Genomic DNA, 26,809 nt, shown 5'->3' with positions numbered 1-26,809 from the left:
ATTTTGTTGATGAATTAAGTTTTTTTTTTTTTTTTAACTATAAATTTTTTCTTTATTAGATTTGAAATATATATGATGTTAATCAAAGTATCATTCGTAAATTATATATCCTTGAGCATATACAAATATATAAGAAATTATAGTTCTAACAAGGTTGGATAAAAGAAAGAGGCCATTAATTTTAATTTTTGATTGTTACTTCTTGTTACAAGCAATATCTTTATGATTGTATCAACTCTATTTTATTTTTTAAAACCATGATTGTATTAATTCAAATATACATGATAGTTATGATAATAAAGATAGCTCAACCTTCTATGAGTCAATTTGTAATAATGGATGGATTGATTTAATAAAAGTTTTGGTCAATTTAATATTTTTCTAAATTTATTTTTAAAATTCAAATATAAACCACTATTTTTTAATCAATGATTTATGTGGCCTTAAGTGGACTTTCCTAATATAAGTTTCAATTTCACTACTAATAAATTATTACTACACTTGTTAGCATATGTTGCTTTGCTTTATTTTAGTATATATTTATAGTAATTATTTACATCTTTGACAAATTGATGTATCAATTTTATCAAAATTGGACATAATATTAGTAGTATATAAGTGAAGATGAAATAATTATAGGAGTTTTAGACTCTTTTTTTTACAATATATATATATATATATATATATATATATATATAATCTAATATAAATAACAAAACCATGTTTTTAACAATTATTTCAACCTATCTAAATAAACATGTTTGTTATTACAAAAAAAAACTTACTTATGATTCAATGTTGAACAAGTTGAGATATATTTAACTATATCTATATTTTCATAAAGCATGGTTATTTTTATATAAATTGCTATTATAGATAAATTTAGATAAGACTTACATTTAAAGACCAATAATATTATATATCCTTTAGCTGACTACTATTGAAGAAGAAAAATAAAAAGTTTTTATGTTGAATTTTGTAACTCAAATCTACCAATAAACTATTAATAGTAATAAAAAATATTTTTATTGATGTTACTTTTTCCAACAATGCATGTACAAGCAACTAACTATATATCTTCTATTACATTTTAGTATATAGAACATTTTTGTTACTAACTTTGAAAAGATTAAATCATTCACATAAATAATAAACTTGTTAATTGCTAAAGATAAGACAATATTTTTGCTACCAAGTTGGCTTATTGGTCTATAGTTTTAATTTTTTGTGGCTCTCTTTGCTTTGCATAAAGTTGCTCTTATACATTGTGTAAGGCATAGTAGATTTTCAAATTGATGTTCATACCTATATTATTATTTCCAAGTTCATGAAGTGTTTTGTATAAAATTCATGATTCTTTTTTTTATAATTTCGGATTTTTATCTTTGTAATTTCTAAAATACTCTTAATTTGATCATATTGATATGTATGATATGAAGGTTATTATCAATTTTTTTATCAAATATCATTTTTTTAGAAGGCGAGTTAAGCAACAACTACATCAATAATCTATTGATGTTTAAACTATATTTTATTTGTGCAATGTCATTCTCAAATTTTTCTATATTCTTATCTACTTTTATATTCTTATATAGTTATATTTAATAGCCTTGTAAGTTTCTAGCAATTCAATATTGTCTCTTATAAAATAAAAATCTCATATACATCTTATCTAATATATTCTTTGTAAAATAATAATCTTCTAAAGACATTACATTTATTTTTTAAATCATTAAGTACAAATTATATCACTATTTGTCAAAATTATCTATTAAAAATAGCATTTATATCAACACTTATAGGTTGTGAAATAAATTTTGTATTGAAAGAAAAATAGTAGATGATATTTAAACTAAAAATACTATTCAAGCTATATGTAGCACAATGATTAAAGAGAAGAAGGGCATTTTGACCATTTTGTCTTATGACCCCATTCAAGTACTTCTGTCATTTAATAAACAATAAAGATGTCATTGAAGCCTTCTTATTCAAATAATGAAAAAATCCAAGTTATTATCTTTACTTTTTTTTTAATGTTCAAGGTTTTTGGACCTTACCAATAATGAATGGCTACAATTTTTCACTTTTCAAAGTAATTTAACTATATTAATTTTAAACACAATAAAAATGGCTTTTACTTTTCTTAGTTTTTTTAATTTTTAGCTTGGAAATTTTGTCTTTGAGTGACATGGTATAGAATAGGCCAAATTCATCTATGTTAAGAATATTATTGTAATTGTGTTTTACTATTAACTATTTTAATTCATATAATAGCATAGTTATTGTCAATACATTTGTATTACTACTCTCTTCATGCAACAAGAATTGATAAAATTTATTTTACTTCTTAGAATGATTCATTCATCTATTTAAAAACAAGGTCATTTGTTCTTGTAAAATGTTAAATATTTTATATAAAAATTATTTTTTTCTCTCAAATAAAGACAAGATTAATAATAATCCGCCTATTTTTGCAACTTTGTATTAAATTTATAAGTTCAATCTCTATTCATATAATATTAGGCACACTTTTGTAATAATTTATCAACTTTTTATTATTCATTTTTTCATCTTTATTATAATATGTCCAAATTTTTAAAATTTTGAATTATAATAGAGCTTTAGCAATGCCAATTCTTCTTTTACTTACTTTATAAGAATAAATTGAATAACATATCTAACTTCTTTTTTTATTCTAAATTTTTTATTTTTGATAATTTATAAAATTTTAATATAAAAAGAATTTTAAATAAGAAGATTTATCTTTTTTAGTTATCTTTTATTAGATATGTTTATGTAGTTGCAAAATCAGAGAAACAACAAAGCCTTATAATTTATACTAAGCATTCACATTGTTTTCAATTTTTTTTGCAAGCTTTCTTTACTTCTTTTCTTATTTGGCATATCATTGTAGCTACACACTTCATCAAAGAACTCAATATTATCATGTTTTGTTTAAAAATTATATAATTTTCATGAGATACATATATACTTTTTAGCTATGACATAAAAACAAAGATGGTAGAAAGTAAAAAATAAAGAAAATAAAAAACAAAAGCTCATGGTGTATAATAATAATAAGCAATTAGTTCAAGTTGATTGAAGCATGATCAATGAACATATTGTTGCATGACTAGTAGAACAACTTATTTAATCAATTTTATTTCAAATAATTAATAAAAATTATATCTATCAAGATTATTGATTATATGAGATAAAATTATCTATATATATATATATATATATATATATATATATAAAGAGAGAGAGAGAGAGAGAGAGAGAGAGAGAGGGTTCTTAAATCTTTATTCTAATGTTACTAAAGCGACACCTCTCTTACCATCTCATGATTGATTTTATCCATCTCTTGTTTCCAATCCCATATCCTTGTTCTCCATTTTTATTCATTGTCTTCCATTAAAAAACCCTCCTCTCCCTTCATCCATATTTTCTTCTCTTGTTCCATGTCTTCCATGTTGCTTTCTTTGAGCCTAGTACCAACATTAATAGGGAAGATACTTGGATACTACCATGATTACATGGATACTTTTGGTATATATTATCTAAATCAAAGAGGAATAGGAATTAGTTTCTTAGCAACATAGCCCTTTGAAGAAGTCTTGCAATAGATCATTGAGTATTATATGGTGAATTAGCTGTCAATGATTATGACTCTCACTAATTTTTAGTAGGAAGCAATGGCCTTAGTTTTATCAAGCTTTTCTTTTATTTTTTGGAATGTATGGTGGAAAGAAGTATTTGCCAAGGTTGTTCAAGCTTTGTCTAATCAACCACTATTGTGACCACTATTGTGCTAAATCTCTATTGCAAACTTAGGTGAAATTCATAATAAACTTGAAAGAAATATAGGACACATTTGTAGTGTGGGTTGAAGAGTCATAACATCTCAAATTGAAATGTGAAAATGGAACTAATCAATATATTATGATGTAAGAGACTTTGAAGAATTGGAAACAAAGTATATTAATTTATGTTGATTGTCTACAAAGAATACTAAAAGACAAGAAATGAAAGATAGACACAAAGAGAAGTTGAAGATAAGAGATATAGAATAAGAAAAGAGAACAAAGCAATGGATATGGAAATGGATAAAATCAATCATAAGTTGGCAAGAGGAGATGTGGCTTTAACAACTCTTTACATATATGTTTATATCTGTATATAAACTAAAAAATAAATAAAACTATTAACTATATGAATGCTAAAATTATCAAAAAATATCAATAGAATTTATAAATTTATGATTAATTTACTAAAATTTTGATTTTTTTAGTATACATAATATCATTATTCTGAAAATAATTAAATAAATTAATAGTTTCTGAATTATTATGTAATTTCTACACTCATTTCAAATATAAATTTAGAGTATGATAAAAAAATTAAAATTACTAAATGGTAATTTTTAAAACTCTATTAAGTTAATTAGTTATTAAATATAATATCTTTGGAGACTAATAATAATTTATAAAATTATAATTTAATTAAAAAATATATTGTATTAAAAAAATTATCAAATTTGTATGATGTAATTATACATATTATAATTATTAATTTATATACACTTATTTACTATATTATAATTAAATAAATATAAAATAGTAGTAATTTAATTTCAAATGTAGAAATTTTTCATATATATAAAAACTTAAAAATCAACAATAAAACCTATTTAAATTCATTTAATTATATTTTATAAATATTTTTTTATTTATAGAAATTTATTGGCATTACATTAAATTTTCCTTCAAAATTAAATATTTGAAGTAAAAATTTGTAAAATGTTATATTTTTTAATAAAGAAAACTTAAAATGGATGAAGTTCCAAAATTTATTTTATTTTATATGTAATTTTTTAAGTTAAAATAATCAAATAAACATTGATTATAAACTTTTTAAATAATAGAATGTTTATTCCACAACACAAAAACCATTTACACTTAAAGATGAATAGCATTATAGATTATTTAAACTATATATTATTTAAACTATAGCTATCAAATATATATATTAAACTGTTCTAACTAGTATTTATTTAGTTTAAGTCGTATTTTTTACTTGTAGCTGAATATTAGAGCATTCACTATAAACAAGTCAAATAAGTTTAATTCTTTTGGTTCTATTTTGTTTTTATATTTTTTTTCTTTATTTTTTTCTTTAATGTGATATGTTTTCACCACAAGAATATGATTTTTTAATAAAAGATTATGATACCAAAAAAATTAAGTAAAGTTTGTTTATCTTATATTATATATGAATAGTAGAAATATTTTGTATATTGAAATATAATTTTTTGAAAGTCTAATTCTTGTATTGTGTATTTTTTCATTTATATCTTTTACCAAAAATATCGATAAAATTTGTTATTTATAAATTTTAAAGATATTTTAATAATCAAGAAACAAATAATTTTAATATGTGTGATTTAATATAATTTCATTTCTAGATAATTGACAAATGTTTAATGATAGTGGTATTGTTTGATCAATGGTTCTTGACTAGTTTAATAATAAAATAAAATAAGATAACATTAATAGTTTTAAAAAATTATGATTTGATATTTACTTATAAATATTTTTCATTAAATCTAATTAAATTAAATAAAATTTAAAATATTTGAAGTTGATTTTTCTAGTGTATATATATATATATTTGATTACAAAATAACTTTACATATTTTGAATTTTGTTTTTACCTCTTTTCTTTTTATTTCTTTAGTTACATCATTCAAACTCGCACATGAAAAAAATATACATACATACATACATACATACACACACACATACGTACACTCATTGAGAAGTTTAAAATATCATAATTAAAAAATAAATGAAATGATTGCTAATCTTCTTTGATAATATATTTATACCTTATAAATTAGAATGCAATTATCATTACACAAAAACTTCAACCTAATATGTTAGAAGTTTAGAATAACTGATTTAAACTAATTTATACTAAAATATTGATAATTTTTGGTAATGATTTTTATGTAAAATTTGTCAATTTTATAAAAAATGTATTATTCCAATATTTTAACTTGCATTGGCTTAAAACGTCATTGCTTATACTCATCTATTTTAATAGTATTTTCATTTTTTTATTTTTTTGTAAAATATAACATATGTTTTTAGAAATTAAAAATAAGAATGAACATAAATTAAAGAACATATAATTTACATCCATATATATATATATATATATATACATATAGACAGTATGTTAGCTAATTAGTTTTTTTGAAAGCATAAACATGACTAACTTTTATTATTTAATTCCTCCACAAATGTATTGGATTTAATTACTTTTTCTTTAAAAACTTTGAACACAATATTTTTAAATCTAAAAAAAAATTGATATTTTTTCTAATTTAATGTCATTTGACAAAGCATAAAAATTACAAATACTATTCACTAATAACTGTCTAATAGTGGAACATAAAATGTGTCATTTCAAATAGTCTACTCAATCAAAATACAGAAAGCTTTGTGTAACTATGTAATTTGTTATGCCTCCTTAACATTTAATATAATGCCACATCAATGGAGAAGTGTGGAATATACTATGTCTTTCTAAAACCTGATTTAATTTATTTTTTGCAATATTTCAATAACTACTATGAAAATTATGACAAATACATCACTCTACAAATTTCTGAGGTTCTTATTGCATCTTAGTTTTCTCTGATTGATCTTGTTTACATGTTAATGCATTACTTCGCAAACATCCTAGATCCTAGTTACAGTCTTTCCACTCATTGGCGTTGTCAACGAGATGACGTTTGAGGATATCTATTGAATTTGATGGCATGTTGAATTTTCAAGGACTCTAAACTTTGCCGAACTGCAGACATTCATGGCACATCCCATGCTTCCTCACTGTACCATTTATCACAAATGCTAAATATGTACTCCAACAGAACTATTGGGGGTATACTCGGCACTTTCGTGAAGGTCCTAAACCCAACCGATTGGGCTGCAAAAGTCCCTAAGGTTCTTAACTGTGTAAGCTGACTCTACAAATTAAAAAAAATGTCCCAAGTTTTGAGACTGCCTGCTTCCAAGAAGCAATAGAATAAGGCACAACTTGAACAATTCGTTTGAGTAAAGCGATGGGCCTTTAAAGTTTATGGCAGGGCATCACAATATCTAGGCTGGAACAATGCTTTGAACTGCTCTGAAAGATTGTGACATTTGCAGAGATAAGTACTTCGAACAGATTCCAGGTTCATTGTATAAAACACACTGAAGGTGTAAAAATTGGATGATTCGTTTAAATCCTCCGCCACTGATGATTTGGATTTACAGAACTTGCTTGAAGTCTTATGTGTACTGCACGTATGCCGAGTCACCCTTCCACTTTCCAAAACAAACTCGACCACGCTAAGTGTACCAAAAACTCTCTGTCTTGCGCACTTCACAGACAGTATAATTGGGTGCAACATTGGTTCTTCCAGCTTTCCTCCTATTCCTAGCCAGACTGTGTGAGGATGTGTATTCTCAAACGCGCGTGTCCTTTAAAACTACAAGCTGAGTGAGCAAAATATCATACTCGATTGTAACCAATACGTTTGCTGAAGAGATGGCGGATCATGACCACCTGGCCCACGCTGGCTGCGATCAGAAGTAGGTACTCACTCACTGTGTAGAATAGCAACCGCCTCTGCGTGCTCTCATTTGCTGCGATCCAAATTTTCCATCACTGGTTCAATACAAACGAGCACGATAGAAAACATAGAAAATTACAATGTCACAAACATATCCTCAGACTAAGCTGGACATCATCCAAAAGAATTTACACTACACTACACTACTCATCCCCGTTCGATTGCACAAATAGCATAGAAAAAAAAAAAACAAAACAAAACAAAACAAAAAAACAAAAAAAAAAAACAAAACAAAACAAAACAAAACAAACAAACAAACAAACAAACAAACAACATTTCTCTCGGACAAGTTGATTTCAGGTTCGAAAGGAATCGGGTGCTTACTTTTTCTGTGACGCAAGTCTCGGTTTTGCAAATATCGAATCTCAGCACTAACAAGCTCAAGGGCTTCACTGAGCTGAGAGATTTTCACATCAACAGGCTTCAAATGCTCTGCAACCAATAAACCCACGCCAAAGTCATGTGAAAAAAATTCGTATATAGGGGATATTTGTCGTTTGTTTATTTCATCATGAAGATAAGGTTACCTACTGAGTCGTTAACCCTAAGCTATCGTGGTATAACAAATAGAGCCTCAAGAAGCATTTATTCATTAAGTTCGAGGAGACATGAGTCATACCATCCCTCGCCAATTCTTCGACGCCAATGACGTGACCCACATGAATGTAAAACGTGAGTTGTTCTGGAGCAGACAACGGGTTGTGAAAGCAGAACTTGTAGCGTCCTCTGCGGTGAGCTATGAATTCAAATTTCTCCCCGTCAATAGTATTGGTAGTGTGAACGGCACGTCCATCGGGTCCTGTGACCTGAATCAAAACAACTCGAAGTATCCTTAACTTGTTTCTGAAAGATTGCGATAAAGGTTGACCCTACGGTAAGATTGCAGAATCCTCGACAATGAAGATGATTGAATTTCCAAGCTTCGAAAACCAAAAAATGCCTACGAACTCATGTAATATCGTCCTTTGTGTATCAAATGCATAGCTTATTTCAACCAAAATCCATCAGGACAACAAACCATCCGAGCAAGACTGCATGGGGTACGACATCGAGCGATCACCAACCAACCGGAAATTCAAGAAACGAAGTCGGATTTTTGTAAGGAAATCAAACAGAAAAAATAAATAAAATAAAATAAAAATAAATAAAAATTGGCAAATGAGACTCTAAAAAATCAAGAAAAAAACCTTTGAACAGGCCAAAAATCTCAAACCCATAAGCTCTCAACAGAGCTTGCAGCAAAGAATCACCCCTAAACTCACAAACCTCAAAGCCATTCACCTACGATCTTTGCTAAATGAAATAACCTCTCGGCGAGGAGACAAGCCAAATTCATTCCAAGTCCCAAACAACAGCGTAAATCACTAAACTCCCAACACAACCAAAAACAAAAAGGAAAAAAAGGAAAAACACCGATTCACAATCAGAAAAAATAAAATAAAAAAACAAAAACAAACAAAACAAAACAAACCACAGAGGATACATAAGCACGAACTGAAAGAGAAGAAAAGAAAGCAAACTAAATAAAGCCAGAGATGTGAGTGTGCATACAATGAGCTCGATACCGGGGTGCTCAGAGCCCCAAAAAACCTCCTGGTCCAACACAACGAAGTTACCGCTGACGACATCGCCGTCGAACTCTACATCCTCCCAGACGCATTCTGTATTGTGAACGGTCATGAGAAGCGCATGGCTGTGCGCGACAACAACCGCGAGGGCGAAGAGCACTGTGATCCAGGGCCGAAGCTCCATCGCTACTCCACAAATTCTGCAAACCAAACCAAACCAAGCAAACAATCTCTTACACTACGAAAGAGAATGCGAGAGAGTCTCGATTCCCACGCACACTCTGCCGCCTCCGCTCTACCACTGTTTCTAGCCCCTCTTCCTTCATCCATGTATTTGTTGGATGAATTAATGATGGATGGTTTCTGTTCCTCTGTGTCCCCGCCCGGCGTTTCGTCGGGTCGGGTGGGTGCGCTGAACCCGTCCGCGGTTTGCACCGGTTGGTGGATGGGGGTGGGGGCGGATATAGGGTCCATATCTCGTCAGGGATGGATTGTCATTGGTCCAATTCCACCATATCGTAGAATCTTGGTAATTTGCTAATTTAGTGAAATCTTGGTTATTTATTAACTTTGCCTTAATAATAGATTTTGGGAATCAATGGTGATGCTGTTTTGCTTTGCAATCGTGGCAATTTTGAGACTTTGTGGTGGTGCATGTTGAAGTATTTGTCAATTGTTTGGTGAAATTCAAGGTTTCAGGATTGTTGGTTTTATAACTTTAGTGTTTGTTTTTATTTTTCATTTAATTTGATACTAATAGTGAAACTATGTAATAGTTGAATCCATAACGATATATCAAAAAAACTTGTTGCAATTCCACATGTATCTCTGCTTCTACATGTGAGACAAAAATAAATAAAATAATACGAAATAAAAAATTGCCGTTTTTATTGTCTTTGTGTCAAAGAAATGAAAATTTTACAAAATGTGTTGAAAATATGGAGTTTTCCCTTGAAATTAAAAATTGGATTTTGTGATTTCACTATGTATTTAAGCATTAAAATGATGTCCTTTTAATGATATTTTAAATTAATGTTTATGCTTTCTTTTTCTTTTTTACAAGTACACCAAAATGTTAAATAATAACTTGTCTTGTTTGCTATAAATTATAAGAAGTTTGAACGTTAGAGTTTTGGCAATAAAAGTGATAATAATAAGTTGTCATTTTCATGTTTTCAAAAATAATTGAATATCAATTACATTCAAGCTCTTATTTATTTTATGACTCACAAGTTTTTTTTATACCTTCAGTGAATACTATATATATATATATATATATATATCCATTTTACTTACAATATAATATTTTAAAGTAAAGGCATCCATGTATATTCAAAGTGTTAATCTTGCTGAATTTACCATAAAATCACTACTTTCAAACCTTTACAGAGGTTATAAGTTACATATCTCTAAGCTAATATGTTTTTGATAGCCTTAGAAGTGTTTTTGATAGGATTAGAAATGTTTACATGATCATAATATCTAAGATTGAACTGCTTCAACAGAAAGTTATGATCATGTGAACATGTCTTTAATAGTAAGTGCATTATAAATCATACCTTGGTAATGTTATTATTATTTGTTGTTATTTGTAAATGAATATACTTTGTTAATACACTCTGTATCATGAATTGCATGTGGCTTTTTTAAGTAATTCAGTTTCAAATAAACACACACACACACACACACATATATATATATATATATATACACATTTATTTATATCTTAGGGAGATATAAAATTAGCTGTTGCTTTTTGAATTTACTGTTAAAACTTAATAGAAAAAATAGTGTTCAATTGATTCTTTTCTTTTCTTTTGTTAAAAATAATGTTACAAATTCTTAACAAAAGTTGCATGTATGCAATAACACTTTTTGGGCGTTTTTATTTTCTATAAACACAATGTATATATAATTAATTAACAAAATGAACATAAGAGTGTTTATTTAAAAAAATATACACTAACATAATAAATATACAACTTATCAAAACTTATTATTTCACATTCTACAATTGTATAGATGACCCAAAACTATAAAACCCCAATGTTTAATGATGCATATAATTATGATTAAATTGTAATAACACGAGGTATATAAATTACTCACATACACATTGAAAAATATAAAAATAAAAATATAATTAAAATTAATAAAAAAATTGTAAAATTTTTCTCAGAGAATTTATCTCAATGGGCATTTTATGAATTTATACATTAAATAATATTATTTGTTATTTCTATTTTAAATCTATGCACAATGTCATTGTATAAATAAGATATCTTGAATTGCATATAGTTCCCAACCCTCAAATACACCATATACACGCTTTTACATAAGAAGGCTAAAGTATTCTCCAACATTTGAGGTAGATTAAACCAACCATTGAATATTAAATCAAACAATACTTATAAAACAATACCAGTGTGAATGGGGTAGTGCGAAGCTGAAGGTGGCATCACAGGTGTGAATAGGGTAGACCGAAGTTGAAGACAGCACATCTGGTGTGAATGGGATCATTTGAGGATTTTTAGGGTTTGGTGCTCTTATTGTTACATTCGTCTTGTCAAAGTCTACCTCTCCTTTCAAGCCTGTCCCTCTCTATCAGAGGCTCCCCATCTGCTTCTGCCGGTTTTTGGTGTTTTGACGGTTTTTTTTTCAATGAAGCGTGAAAGAGAGACTGACGTTGATCAGGAGGAAGATGGAGCTACTGCACCAGCTCGTCCAGTTGAGATTGATCCTCACAGCGATGAGTTGAATGGCATTCGGAAGAAGTTTAAGATCCCTGACTCTCCCGAAAACGGCGTGCTGTCGACGCTTGGTCACTACGGGGAGGAAGAGGAAGAAGAAGAGGAGGTGACGGTGAAAGAAAAGGTGTACGAGTACGAAAGTGACGAGGAGGCGGAGCGCAGCCGTGCGGGCCTACGGCGTGACATTGAATTGCGGAAAGATTGTCCATACTTGGATACTGTCAACAGACAGGTTTGTTCGTGGTGGTGGTTTAGGGTTTTTTCCTTGGCGTGCGGTTTTTATTTTTATTTTATTTTTTATTTTTTATTTTTACAGTTTCGGAGGGTTCAAATCATTGGCATTGTTTCGTCGTTTGTTGCAATTGATATGTTTTTTGAATTGGTTTCCTGCTCTTGGTTGTATCCAAGATGGTCAACTTTACTGTGGAGTAGTCTTTCAACTTACTGGATATTGTTGTCCTCAGGTGCTGGATTTCGACTTTGAGAAATTTTGCTCGGTCTCACTTTCCAATTTGAATGTGTACGCATGCCTTGTGTGCGGGAAATATTTTCAAGGACGAGGCCGCAAGTCTCATGCATACACGCACAGCCTTGAAGCTGGTCATCATGTCTTCATCAATCTGCACACGGAGAAGGTTTATTGTCTCCCAGATGGCTACGAAGTGAACGACCCTTCTCTAGACGATATTCGACATGTCTTAAATCCTCGGTATGCATTAATTGCTTTTTTTTTTTTATTCTAACTGGTTGATCGCGAAGTCCTTGAAGCTGGAACTACGAGGATCAACGTTATTCTATATACTATTCATGGGCTTTCTGTTGTTTTGATATGATCGCTGAATGGGCAGCCAATGTGCGCCTAGGGGCAAGAATAGCTCGTTCAAACTGGCGATGCCTTGCATTTTATGCTTTTAATTCTGTGAATTTGAATTTGAATTCTGGCATCCATTACATTATATGAGTATTGGAGTGTCGAAGGCTGCTGTATGTGGATGTGAACCGCCTTAGGCCGAGCGTTGACTCCTTAAGTAGTGGAGCAACGTGGTATTCCGCGAGAAAGGAAATTACGCGGCACACCTTGTGTGTGATAGGCGCAGAAAAACTGGGTTGTCTGTCGTTGCACTGCTGAGATTTGCAGTTGGTATCGAGAGAGCTGGTCCAATACTATAGGAATTAGCGGCGTAGATGTGCCTTAGGCCGAGCGTTGACTCCTTGAGCTGTGGAGCAACGTGGTATTCCGCGAGAAAGGAAATTACGCGGCACACCTTGTGTGTGATAGGCGCAGAAAAACTGAGTTCTCTGTCGCGGCGCTGCTGAGCTGTGCAGTTTGCATCGAGGAGTGGCCCTACATTCTAGAACGGCAAAGTTACTGTTTTGAAGTTTTGATCAAATCAAGTTGTTCGATTGTTCCTTCTAATTCGTACTTGCAAAGTACTCCCCCGTTAATCGGTTCTGTTCCCCATTGCAGATTCACAAGAGCACAGGCTGAGCAATTGGACAAAATCAAACAATGGTCAAGGGCGTTAGACGGCTCAGATTATCTTCCAGGAATGGTTAGGACACATTTTCATTTTTTTGCTTATTTCGTTCACATGGTAGCAGGATTTTGAAAGGTTTTTATATCCTCCTTTTTTAAAGCATTTTATCTTTACTATCAGCTACTCTAATTAACCGTCTTACCTTTCTAGGTGGGCATAAACAACATCAAGGAAAACGACTTTGTTAATGTTACCATACAGTCTCTTATGCGAGTTACCCCACTGAGGAACTATTTTTTGCTTCCTGAGAACTACAAGCATTGCAAATCGCCGCTGGTCCAGCGCTTTGGTGAATTGACAAAAAAAATATGGCATACAAAGAATTTTAAGGGGCAGGTAAGTTGATTTCAATGTCTGGAGGATTCATTTAAGATTTTTTGGTCTATAAATGCAACTTACTTCGAGGAGAAAATTAGAATGAGGAGTCTATTGTAGCCAGCGATCAAAATCTTATAGCCTTGCTGATGTCGGCCTCTTTCGATGTTTGTTTACAGTCTTACTATCATGTCCCTATGGACATTCACTGATAAATATACCTTGTTATTGGCAGGTCAGTCCTCATGAGTTTTTGCAGGCGGTGATGGTTGCAAGTAAGAAGAGGTTTCGAATCGGTGTGCAATCTGATCCTGTGGAGTTCATGTCATGGCTTCTCAACACTCTTCATACAGACCTTGGTGGCACTAAGAAGCGCAATAGCAGTGTTATTTACAAGTGTTTTCAGGTTTGTAACCTGTCCAGTATTATTTAAAGCATAAACTGTTGATGTTAGATTCTTTTTCTCTGGAATAACAATCTGTCGTTAGGGGCTCTTTTTGATGTTGACGAAGCTTGTAGCTTCCTTAATTGGATTTGTAAAAAGTCTAATGTTTGGTGATAAATTCTCAGGGGGAACTGGAGGTTACCAAGGAGACTCAGAAGAAGGGGTTTGCTGAAGAACGCGAGGGTGATGTGCCATCTGGTGCAGATGATGGAGGAAAGTTGGATACTACAGATCTGCACAGGGATGTTAGCAAAATGCCATTTCTTATGCTGGGCCTTGACTTGCCCCCTCCTCCACTCTTTAAAGATGTCATGGAAAAGAACATTATACCCCAGGTTAGTCTTTGCACCGAGCTTTACATGTCAAGTAATTGTGAATTTTTTAATTTGTTGATTAGTTTCAATCAACATTTCAGATTGATCCATTGATAAGCCTATGAGTTGCCGTATACTAAGAATGGTCAACAAGATACTATGATTGCTCTCTCTACCACCTCAAACTTTTATTATTATGATATGTTTTTTTATTAGTATGTTTTTTCTTGGAAAGTCTTGTCCTTACAGATGACATGCTTAGAACATCAATTATTATTTTATACACTACTACCCTGTCAATGTGTGCAGATTCCTCTTTTCAATATATTGAAGAAGTTTGATGGAGAAACGGTAACAGAAGTAGTCAGACCCCAGCTTGCCCGGATGCGGTATCGTATTACCCGGTTGCCACAGTATATTATTCTCCACATGCGGCGCTTTACCAAGAACAATTTCTTCATGGAAAAGAATCCAACTTTAGGTGAGTTCATCTTTTCTCTTCTTTTTTTCTTTTTTCCCCCCTTGAAGGCCTTCTGTTCAAGTCACCTAGTTAAGTGGACAAGTTCTTCAGTTATTTCTTAGAAGCGAAGCAAGAGCTTTAGGGTAACTCTTTGAATCACACATCATTTCTCTGGTTGTATTATTCCTTGATAGTACCTGAAATCTACCGTAGCGTGTCCGGATCTTTTATCACATGTTTGTCTGATGTTGCGCTCTTTTGGTTTCTTATGTGTTACCTGTCTGTCACAGTGAACTTTCCTGTCAAAAATTTGGAGCTAAAAGATTACATACCGTTGCCGAAATCTAAGGATGGTGAAAAACAACGTACGAAGTATGACTTGATTGCCAATCTTGTCCATGATGGGAAACCAGGTGAAGGTTCCTACAGGGTTTTTGTTCAGCGCAAGTCAGATGAAATGTGGTAAGCGACTTCGCTCTTCAAAACGATTTTGTAGCTTACTCTTTAGAGGCAATTTATCTGGCATAGACGTTCGGAACTAAATCTTTTGAGGACATTCTTCTGTCTCTATAGTAACCGTAATGTGCACTGCACGTACGCTATAATTTGGTATTGGTTTGTAATTAATGCATGCACTGCATCGTCTGGTATAGGTCAGCAACAGGGATCGTGCACATTTTTTATTTTGCATCTTCTAATTACAAGATATGCTTCGCAGGTATGAAATGCAGGATCTTCACGTGAATGAGACTTTGCCCCAGATGGTGGCACTTTCGGAAACTTACATGCAGATATACGAACAACAGCAATAATCTGTATCGTACTAACGGAGTAAGCTCAGCATAGCTACTCTGGCCCTTTTTTTCTTTTTCTTTTTTTTTTTTTTTTTTTTTTTATCAAGCTGGGTTGAAAGTGTTGTGAAAGTCAGATACTTGACGACTCCTGTACACAGATGTCGCATAGGGATGGGGTTTTGATCGTGGAAATTTGACATTTGGTATCCACAAATTCTTTCTTCAGCAAAGGTCCCAGATGAGTCTTGATTATCTGCTACCCAGCATCACAAGTCGCATTCACATTGGATATCAACAGAACGCATAGGTGTTCTCATTTGGGGTTTCAATTCCACTTCGAGGTAGATTGCAATTTTAATATTTCACATTTGGACTTCGAATGCGAGTAGCTTTCTGTTTTATGCTAGTGGTAACCTGTAGAAGTTGAACTTGCTCCATGCAACACTTTCCCTTGCGATCCGTCTTGATTGTGATTTGATTTTGTTCATGTGAGCATATGCTGAATTGAGGGTTTTGAGGTATCTTTCTGATTGATATTGTTTAATTTTTGCTTTTGCTAATTGGAGTGTGTTGGATGCTTGAGATAAGCAGTTGGTATTCAGTGCTTTTGCTGGAGTTTATCGTGAAGAGCAGAGAGGAATGCCCACACATTTCTTGACATAGCTTGTCATCGAACCTCCTCAGTGCGAAGATAATAGCATTTCTCAAGTCTTTCCCAATTCATGTAGAATGTTTTTAGTAGGCATATTGATGCAAAAACCGAATGCACCTTCTAAGCTTCACAAGCCGTGTAAATTCTTGTGGATAAACGTAACGGAATCTTTGTCAACAAATGTGCCCCTGAAGTATTGCATTGACAAGAGAATATAGGAACTATTTTTAGAAAGTAGGCATATTGAAGTAACAACAATTTATTCAAACAATTTCTTCGGAAATGCCTTGCTTATTTAATTTACATCAGATTCTCTGATGGTTCTTAAAAGAATTTTTCTTTAAACTTGGAATGCAAAAAACAGTTTAATTGTAAACTCTATTATTCAATTTTAGTTTGTTCAAATAGTCAACTTTTCTAACTATCTTTTTGTAAGCGTTGAGAATGTAGTGATTTGGTTTTGTATTTAACATTTGCTATATATTTATATATATATTTATTTATTTATATATATGCCCTTATGCTTCAATACAACACGTTCCTAAAAAAAATGGGCTCAAACAAATAATTTTTAGAGAACATCTCATTTTAAACCCTATTTTATGGACTAAAAAGCGAATCATGTACTCAAATCTAAGAGAATGGACCATGGTGTGATTTTATTACATACTTTTATCCATCCATAGCATTAATTGATGACTATAACAAGCTTTTGGAAAGATTGGTGCTCTACTTGTAATACCTCGTAGTGTTGAGCAAGCATTGAGTTTGAATTCAGCCACCTACACAATGTATTAGATATGTTGTATTTATGTTTTGATCCCTCTTCTTAGTACTTAATCACTTCTCCCTAACCCTCCAACTTCCCCTTAATTTCCATTGGTCCTAAGTTACAATTAATTTTTGTAGGCAGACATTGGCAAGAACTTTAAGAACCAAAAATTCATCCATGGATTAAATCAAAAATTTACCATGGTACAATTTAAGGAGAAGATCTACCCCAACCATAGTTTGAGATCATATTTATAGGGGAATATTAAAGAAATCTAGGTTTTTACAAAATTGACCTACCCATGACAAAGAATATAGTAATTATGATGAATGTGGTTGGTTTTCATCAATTTCAGATTCAATCGTTTTTTCATGATGGGTGGGTCAATTTAGTAAAAGCTTGAGTCTATTTAATATTCCCCTATTTATATTGAACCCTAAATGGTTTCTAAAATAGGAAAATTAACCACTCCCTTTTAAAAGCCGTGAAATTGCAGTAATTATTTTGTTTTTTCGTGGGATTCAAAAGGGAGAATATTACACGCAGAGAGGACCAAGGGCGTGCCCTAAACACTGGACCTATTGCCGTGGATCCGTCCCCTTCCCTCACATTCCCTCACGTTCCCTATCGTGTGACCATGTCCTAAAGAAGGTCACATTCTCTCTCTCTCTGCCTCCTTTTTCCAGTGGCCTCCTCTTTCCTCCTCTTTCGGCACTGTTTAGGGTTTGGTCTCCATCTCCTTTACGGCTTCGAAGAGATCAATTGCCCTGCAGATCGCCTCCTTCGCCATCATGTCACCGCTTTAATCCGGCGGCAACTGTTTGGGACTTTCCTTTTCCTGTGAAGCGAGTGGGAATTTTGAGCTTTCCGGGGGGTTTTAAGCAGTTTTTGTACTGGTTGTTTTGTTTTGTTTTGTTTTGATTATGTCAATTAGGATTTAGAGGGGTTTAGAACTATGGCGATGTTTAGGAAGTGCGCTGAGGCTGGGGCGAGGGCGCTGGTGCGCGTGAGATCTAGCGCGGGAGCGCAGCGGGAAGCGCTGAAAGTCGGGCGGAGTTTGACGTCCGTGGTGGGAAGCAATGGGGGAGCGTCGTCGGGGTGGACGGGTTTGCAGGAGAGGGGTTTGTTCCTTGGGAATGGATCCATGTGGGGAGTGAAGGGAGGGAACGGGCTGGCGTCGGAGATGACCTTGTTGCAGTCGCGGAGGGAGATTTCTAGCCAGCCGGATTTGTTTGATGAGGAGACTTTGAGCTCGAGTGATGAGGAGGGCTTCGTGGGGAAAAAAAACGCGGGTGCTGGGAAGGACGAGCTTGCGATCGACAGTTTGGGCGTCTCTGAGGATATAGTAAATGCGCTTGCGAAGCGTGGGATCACGCACTTGTTTCCAATTCAGAGGGCCGTCCTCGAGCCGGCCATGAAAGGACAGGACTTGATTGCGAGGGCGAAGACGGGGACTGGGAAGACACTTGCTTTTGGAATTCCCATCATACAGCACATTATTGACGCGCATAAAGAGAGCGCGCCCAGGCATGGGAGGTCTCCGCGGGCTTTAGTGCTAGCGCCGACTCGTGAGTTGGCGAAGCAAGTGGAGCGGGAGTTTATGGAGTCAGCTCCTATGCTGTCGACGGTGTGCGTCTATGGTGGCGTGTCTATCAGCATGCAGCAGAGGCAACTGGAGAGGGGCGTAGACATTGCCGTGGGGACGCCCGGGCGTATCATCGATTTAATTGACAGGGGCTCTTTGAAGTTGCAGAATGTAAACTTCTTGGTGTTGGACGAGGCAGATCAGATGTTGGCGGTTGGATTCGAAGAAGATGTGGAGCGTATTTTACAGCAGTTGCCAAAGAACCGACAGAGCATGCTTTTCTCTGCGACGATGCCGAAATGGGTGAAAGAGCTTAGTGGAAAGTACCTCAACAGGCCACTGATGATTAACCTGGTGGGAGACGCAGATGACAAGCTGGCGGAGGGCATCACGAATTTGGCCATTCAGCTTCCTGCAACGGCGAAGCGATCGATTTTGAGCGACTTGATTACTGTGCATGCCAAAGGCGGGAAGACGATCGTGTTTACGCAGACAAAGAGAGACGCAGACGACGTGGCGATGGCGATGGGGAACCTGGTGGCTTGTGGGGCATTGCACGGGGATATCTCGCAACTTCAGAGGGAGAAGACATTGAACGCGTTTCGGGAGGGTAATATCACAGTTTTGGTCGCGACGGACGTCGCTGCACGAGGACTGGACGTGCCAAACGTAGACCTTGTAATCCACTACGAGATTCCGAACGACTCGGAGACATTTGTGCATAGGACGGGACGGACAGGTCGCGCGGGGAAGACCGGGACGAATATATTGATGTTTACCAATCAACAGATGCGGACGATGCGGACTATCGAGAGCAACGTGAAGTGCAGGTTTCAGATGATTGGTGCACCTCATGTGAAGGATGTGATGCAAGCAAGCTTCGACCAGGTGAGGGGTGCGCTGAAAAATGTGGATGAGAGTTTGGCGGCCGAGTTCCGTCCAACTGCAGAGTCTCTGCTGGAGGAGAAGGGTCCAGATGCGTTCGCTGCTGCATTGGCTCACTTGAGTGGGTTCAGTCAGCTGCCTCCCAGCCGATCTTTGTTGACGCACGAGCCAGGAATGACGACGTTGAGGCTGATGCGCAGCGGGGGCAGACCAGCTCTTAATGCGCGCGGTGTGAGCGGGGTTTTGTCTGGCTTATCTCGATCTGCAGCGGACAGTGTGGGGAAGATCTGCATTATCGACGACAGGAGGGTGAATGGAGCGGTGTTCGATTTGCCGGATGATGTGGCCAAGGAAGTTCTGGCGCTACCAAACCAGGACGGGGACGTGTTCGACGTACCAACAAAGCTTCCTCCTATAATATCAGAAGAAAGGAGAGGAGGACAAAGCTCAGGTATGTTTGGAAGATTTGGTGGAGGATCGGATAGTCGAGGTGGTATGGATAGGGGCAATGATCGATTCGGAAGATTCTCGTCATCGTCACCTCGATCATCATCATCAGAAAGAGAGAGGTTCGGGAGGTTTTCGTCAAAGCAGTCGGACAGAGGGGGTGACAGGACCTTTTCAGGGACATGTCACGTGTGTGGGCAACGGGGACATCGGGCGAACGATTGCCCTTCAGGAGGAGGGCGAAGTCGGCGCAGCAGTTGGGGAGGTTGAAGGGAGGATAAATGGAAAGCTAGAGGCTTTGCAAATAGAGATATAGTAGTTAGAATATCCCTCCAACCTGTTCCTTCTAAGTTGTTCATATTGTAGCATTATGGAGAGGTCGAGTTGCCAGTATACGATGAGGAGGCATTAGTATTCACGGTGCAACGGCCAGCATCGTTTAATAGAATTGCAGTATGGACTAGGTGCCTTCATCGACGCAGAGGTTTTCAGCCAAGAAATGATCGATAAAATTTTCCTGAGTAGTAGACCTGCTAAAACTCTCTGACGCCGTGCCAAAAGGTGAGTGCGTTCTGGTGCAGCTCAAGAGAAGATGCATGTTGGTTCTGCTCCGTGATTTAGATCTGGAAGCTGAGTCTAACATTATTGACAACAAAAATGACCAGTTTTGCGGTTTACACTGGTAGAAGCCGGCAAGGCCTTCTGTTCTTGCATGTGCTAGGGCAGCAACTGCATTTTTAGGTGCATTCAATGGGTTAAGGATCTATTTTTGGTACTATCGGAAGTGTTTTAATGGTTTATTCACGTTGGGTTGGCTTGGGAGGATGGGGGTTTCAGCGCTATGGTTATACGAGTGTTCTTGAGGATATTTGAGTTACGTTATGAATTTCTTTGTATGAGTTTTATGAGACATGCTTTCAGGTTAGCTGATGATATCTCTAGTCTTTGTATGTTGTAGCTTTCTAGATGAAGTGAATTCTAGGACTGTTCTGACGCCTCCATTATTTGTTTCTCGTCGGCTGCCCTGAGCAGCGCATTCAAACATTGGCAGAGTGTCGCTGGGATAAGGATGTGTCTGGTGGCTACCAAGGTCGATATGTTTGCATCATCCTGCAACAAACTAATCGAGTTCACAGTGTTAATGGTGAGTTAGTTTGTGTAGTTTGTATCAGATGGTGGTACTTAACCTCCCCAGTTCCTAGCATCCCCTAGAGGGTCTTTATTGCACGATGCTGAAGGCCTGAAGTAGAGAGGCATTTTAGATTTTAGGAACATCATTCCAAAAGCATTTCACGACAATTTGGTCGAAACCCTGTCAACACCTCATAGCAGGACTTGCTATCTAAACTTTCACATAACCAACTTATATATATATATATTTATATATGTGTTATTATTATTATTATTATTATTATTATTTTTACGTTATCACACAATGTCTTTGAAGGTTTTAACAGCTCCTCAGGCACCAAACGACTTGTCAACAAAACTCGTTGCTTCTGCCCGTAGATATTTATCTGCCATGATGGAATGAACCACCCTCAAATTCATCAAGTGAGCACTTCACGATTGATATAGAGTGAGTGTATATATATATATATATATTGACACATGTTACTTCAAAAAGTCGTTTTGGCAATAAAGTGCCGTTGAAATTATCTTCAACTAGAAACCACCCGTGGACATTTCTAACGATGTCCAACAAAAGTCTGAATAATTTGTTTAACTTTGGACCATGGCAGCATCAGCTTAATGCAGTGAGAAAAGCAACGACGTGAACTGTCCACAAACAAGAGTGGAAATGCTTCGTAAATCATCAAGAATATGAATCTGCATGCGGCCTGCAATCCATGTTAAGGATGTGATCAGAAAAATCTTTTCGGTGGCATTCTCGACGTGGGTGGTAAGGCTGCCGTGAATATGGCTTGTCTACTCGTGTCACTGGGAAAGACGCACGCTTTGCGCTGCCACATGGGTATCTAACACCCTTGGAGGGCTGCTCGTTTCCAGCCTTACGTTATCCAGCGGATGTCAGTCTCCGAAACAGAAGCTCGCGGTTGAGACGCTTTGGAATCGCTTTTTCGCAGCGTTGAAATGTTGCAGGAAGCTGCAGTTGTTAGAATTCAGAGCCGTCTGTTGTCAGTGTCCGTTGGTAAGGACGCAAATGCGAGGGCTCCTTCTGAATCCTCATTCTGGCTGTGGAAAGCCCAACTGGATTGCCAGGCCGTGTATCTTAAGCGATGCCTACTTGTAAGAAGTGGGTGTGAATGTCTCGAGTACACAGTTTGTAGTGAGTTGACTTTCTGTCAAGATAGCAGAATTTTAGCTCGATTATTGGCAAAAGTAGATGTTGATTGGCGCAAATCTGTAGTGCCCTGTACATAGAGTGTCAGTACTGCGCGTGAACCCATTTGGGAAAGAATTGAGTTAAAGCAATGGCAGTGCAGGCGGTGGCCACAGCCCGCCAATCTGTGAGCCTCTACCCCTCTCTTCATTTACAATTTAATTGCGAAATTGAAGCTCATGGTAAGGGCCTCCAAGGTGATCTCAGGGATTTCAAATTTCCACAATTGAGCACCTCGAGAAGAGAAAGGAGAAATAGACATTGCTGTCCAAGACTCATTAGGGCGGCTGTAAGCGGCAATGCAATATCCACATCAGGCGCCTCGAGGAAGTTGAGTGATACACCCGAAATTCCCAAGACGGATGTCGTCGTAATCGGAGCTGGGATTGGAGGTCTCTGTTGCGCAGCTCTGCTTGCGAAATACGGATACAAGGTGGTGGTCTGTGAAAGTCATGACATAGCCGGAGGAGCAGGACATGCCTTTGAGCGACAAGGGTTTCAGTTTGATTCAGGGCCTTCTTTTCACGCTGGACTTTCTATCAAGCCTTCAATCAACCCCCTCAAACAGGTGCGTGTTGTATTCCGCCTGATCTCAATGTTTTCAATGAAGCGCAGTAGATAGGTGCATTCTATCAGACATGACATTGTTCGGCATTTGACTCGGTAACCAATTTTCGAATGCGCAGTTGAATGTGATGCCTCTTTTGTACAGAGAATTAGGTTATTTTCTGGCTCTGGAAGTTTCTGGAGTACTTTGATTGAAATTTAGGTCAAGGGAATGGTGCTTTGCAGGTGCTCGATGCCATAGGAGAGAAGGTGGAATGCGTGCAATACAAAAATTGGATAGGGTACTTGCCTGAGGGCACATTCAAGTTTACAGCAAATAAAGATGCGTATGAAGCAGAGATTCGAAGAGTCGGGGGAGCTAGGGCAGCATCCGAATGGCGAGAACTTGAAGACAAGATGGAGCCCCTAGCTCGTGCAGCCATGGCCCTTCCTGCTGCCGCTCTAAGACCTGATCCGGCCGTGGTTTTCACCGCAGGAAGGTTTCTTCCTCAGCTCCTGCCTTTCTTGCCGGCTACAAAGGACATGCTTTCTCCCTTCTCGGGTATTGTCAACCAGGTCAGTGTGTGATCCCTGTTTTAACTTCGCGGAGTTGAGGAACCCCAATGCTTACTATGGTGCTTCATCTCTTCAGAGATTCATGTTGCATACCGGTTGGAATGGATGTTTTACAAGCTATTAAATTGGAGCTAGAAGGTGGGATGCCGCAGGTGGTGAAAGATCCATTTCTCAAGCAGCTGATTGACTTGGAATGCTTTGTGCTGAGTGGCCTCCTAGCTGACAGGTCCGGTCTGAGCCAGTCAACATTGTTAATGATAGGGACTAGTTTTGTCTGAAACCTGTGTGTGTGATGTTTGTAAACCCGAGATCGTTCGATTTAGAAAATCGTCTGGTGAGTTATATGTGGCTTTTAAGAGGGTAAGAATTCGTGGTGGAGCACTAACAGTTGGTTTTATGTGTATTCAGCACGATCACCGCTGAAATGGTGACCATGTTCAAAGAGCGACACCGTGAGGGTGGGTCTATTGATTATCCTCTAGGAGGAGGGGGAAGCATCATCGAAGCCCTTGTTAGAGGCTTGGAAAAGTACGGTGGTCGCTTGCTGCTCAATACTCACGTCGATGAGATTCTTTTAGAAGGGGGGCGTGCTGTAGGTCAGTACAACCTCCTACGGCCGTAGTGTTGATTGTCGACTTTCACTGTTCTACTGCCATTCACATTCTGTGTGTCACTCTTTCCCATGTGGTTAGATTTCTATTACATGAGCCTATGCAGAGTAGTCAACCTGTAAGATGATGGGTGCACATGTTTCAGGCATTCGCGTGCGGCCAACGAGAGGCACAAACAAGACACCATACACAATCCGAGCACCTAAAGCAGTCATATCCAACGCATCAACTTGGGATACGGCGAAGCTACTTCCCAATGGCGCCTTGCCCGCGCAGAGCTACATCAACCGTGCCAACGTCACCGAAAAGACAGACAGTTTTATGCACCTTCACTTGGGGATCGACGCCATGGGACTTCCATCGGATTTGGAGTGCCATCACTTTGTTCTCCACGACTGGAAGCGTGGGGTTGGCGCGCCGCAGAACGTTTGCCTGGTGTCCATCCCCACGGTGTTCGACCCATCCTTGGCCCCCGAAGGCTGTCACGTTGTGCACGCCTACACAGCAGGGAATGAGCCTTACAGCATCTGGAAAGGAATGGACAGGAAGAGCCCGGAGTATGCAGCGTTGAAGGAAGAACGATCAGAGGTAAAAACTCTTACGTTTACACGGAAAGCAGAGCCAAAATGGAGACATCGCATTAGAGATCAGTATCTGAAGTGATTCTAATTCTCGTGTGCGCAATGTGGCAGGTGTTGTGGCAGACACTGGAGAAGGTGATTCCAGACATACGAGACCGAGTGAAGCTGAAGCTGGTGGGGACTCCGCTGACCCACGAGCGCTACTTGCGTCGATCTGAGGGCACATACGGCCCCGCGATCAGAGCCGGCAGGGATACATTCCCCGGCGCCGCCAGTGAAATCCCGGGCCTGTTGTGCTGTGGAGACAGCACCATGCCGGGCATCGGAGTCCCCGCCGTCGCCGCGTCGGGGATGATCACCGCCAACTCTCTGGTCCCTGTTTGGCAGCACTGGGCTCTCCTCGACTCTCTGGACGTCGCCGCGGCGTGACCCACTCCCTGTCGGTGGTGGTGTCCGAACCCCGTCCGTACCGTGTCGGTGATTTCTGTCGGTGGTTTCATTGCTGTTGTGCCGGTGTTTCAAGCAATTCTTGAGGTATTCCCTCGAAGCTGTGTAAAAGTGAAATGCATTAGGTCGGAGAAGATGTGATTTATTAGTAAACGGGAGGTTTTGTATTGCTTTTTTCTGGTTTTGTATTGATTGGCAGATGAAAATGGTATGTATGTTTTATGAGAATTTTTTACAAAATGCTTTAAAAAACAATCTTAAAAAATAGTTTCAAAACAACAAAAGAAGGAAAATCTTATGATATGGCAAATTACTTCTCTTGAAGATATTTTCCTTTATAGTGTTTTATTACGTTTTTTCAATGACTCATTACTATTTAATGTATATTATTTTATAACTGACACCTATACATCCCAAAAAAAACAGTTACTTGTTAAAGTTTATTATTAGAATTTAAAAACTCCTAGAATATCACAATCAAAATCTCTTTTTTTGCAATTCATAAATAAAAAATTATATTTATACATATTTATTTATATAGTTTGTAAAAACTATTTTTTCTAAAACACATGTTAAAGTTCTTAGAGATGTAATTCCTAAATCAAATATGTGTACAGGGTGAACTCATGTGGCTTTTATTTTTCAAATTGTGTACAAATACATTACTAAATACAAATATTTAAAACCAAATGATTTATGTTAATGTTGTTATTACATGGAAGTGATAGTTGTTACTTTTCTTAAAACGATCCTTGTGAGTCTAGAGTGATGAGTATGCATGTACTAAATAAATTGACAATTATAACATTACTATTTCAATATTCATAAAATCAGCTTACTATTTTAAAGATAGATTTATGGTTTTTAGTTTCATATTCAAGCTATAATAATTTTAATGAAAACACAAACAAAAAATTATCTTTTAGTACCACAGTAAGTTTTATTGTGACACAAACAAGATTCAAAATCATTGCATAATATAAGATGATTACAAGAAATAACATATTTATATTTAAATACATAGTTCTAAAACAGAGTGATACTAGAGTGATAGATGTAGGTTATATAGATGATTGGTTGTTTATGATTCAATCATTACAAAATAATAGTTTTTAAGATGATTAAAATTTTACTTAATAAAATATTATTTTTAAAGAGATCAACTTGTTTTATTTTATTTTCGAATATTATTATCAAATAAAATTAAAAATTTGAATAATTGTACAAAACAAAAAATATGTATACATACATACATAACATATTAACATATTTAAAGAATTTTGAAGTAACCATAACATATTAATATACTTAAAGAATTTTGAAGTAACCATAACATATTAATATACTTAAATAATTGTTAATGCCACATCCCCAATTATAGCTACACTCCATGTGACCTCTTCATAGATTACTAGCTAAGAATATGTCTCTTTCTTTCCCACATCTTTTCCTTTCTTTGCTTTAAAAACGGTGGTGGTTGAAAGGAAGGTAA

General features: G+C 36.1%; 4 protein-coding genes across 4 annotated transcripts; 3 read left to right on the top strand and 1 right to left on the bottom strand.

Moving 5' to 3' along the window:
- Nucleotides 1-7,272: 7,272 nt before the first annotated feature.
- On the bottom strand, nucleotides 7,273-9,521 carry LOC112277915 (transmembrane emp24 domain-containing protein p24beta3). Its single transcript, XM_024510761.3, has 4 exons — nucleotides 9,239-9,521; nucleotides 8,307-8,493; nucleotides 8,012-8,119; nucleotides 7,273-7,700 (listed from the first exon to the last, which is right to left on the bottom strand). The coding sequence occupies exons 1-4, from the start codon at nucleotides 9,437-9,439 to the stop codon at nucleotides 7,567-7,569; spliced, it is 630 nt and encodes a 209-aa protein (XP_024366529.1). The 5' UTR covers nucleotides 9,440-9,521; the 3' UTR covers nucleotides 7,273-7,566.
- A 2,283-nt stretch (nucleotides 9,522-11,804) lies between these two features.
- On the top strand, nucleotides 11,805-16,356 carry LOC112277899 (uncharacterized). The gene is made up of 10 exons (XM_073532210.2): nucleotides 11,805-12,237; nucleotides 12,470-12,714; nucleotides 13,474-13,558; nucleotides 13,694-13,879; nucleotides 14,094-14,264; nucleotides 14,429-14,638; nucleotides 14,927-15,098; nucleotides 15,368-15,539; nucleotides 15,796-15,908; nucleotides 16,098-16,356. Exons 1-9 carry the CDS (start codon nucleotides 11,917-11,919, stop codon nucleotides 15,887-15,889), a joined length of 1,656 nt encoding a protein of 551 aa, XP_073388311.1. The 5' UTR covers nucleotides 11,805-11,916; the 3' UTR covers nucleotides 15,890-15,908; nucleotides 16,098-16,356.
- Nucleotides 16,357-17,976: 1,620 nt separating this feature from the next.
- On the top strand, nucleotides 17,977-21,614 carry LOC112273874 (DEAD-box ATP-dependent RNA helicase 3, chloroplastic). Its single transcript, XM_024502897.3, has 2 exons — nucleotides 17,977-20,773; nucleotides 21,245-21,614. The coding sequence occupies exon 1, from the start codon at nucleotides 18,251-18,253 to the stop codon at nucleotides 20,480-20,482; it is 2,232 nt and encodes a 743-aa protein (XP_024358665.1). The 5' UTR covers nucleotides 17,977-18,250; the 3' UTR covers nucleotides 20,483-20,773; nucleotides 21,245-21,614.
- Nucleotides 21,615-21,954: 340 nt separating this feature from the next.
- LOC112273879 (prolycopene isomerase 1, chloroplastic) lies at nucleotides 21,955-25,493 on the top strand. The gene is made up of 6 exons (XM_024502910.3): nucleotides 21,955-23,124; nucleotides 23,349-23,678; nucleotides 23,831-23,904; nucleotides 24,087-24,274; nucleotides 24,435-24,877; nucleotides 24,982-25,493. Exons 1-6 carry the CDS (start codon nucleotides 22,648-22,650, stop codon nucleotides 25,297-25,299), a joined length of 1,830 nt encoding a protein of 609 aa, XP_024358678.1. The 5' UTR covers nucleotides 21,955-22,647; the 3' UTR covers nucleotides 25,300-25,493.
- The last annotated feature ends 1,316 nt before the right edge of the window (nucleotides 25,494-26,809 follow it).

This window comes from Physcomitrium patens, chromosome 2, assembly GCF_059467195.1.
Source record: "Physcomitrium patens ecotype Gransden chromosome 2, ASM5946719v1, whole genome shotgun sequence".
Classification (NCBI taxonomy): domain Eukaryota; kingdom Viridiplantae; phylum Streptophyta; class Bryopsida; order Funariales; family Funariaceae; genus Physcomitrium; species Physcomitrium patens.
This window is presented reverse-complemented; position numbering and strand designations above follow the sequence as displayed.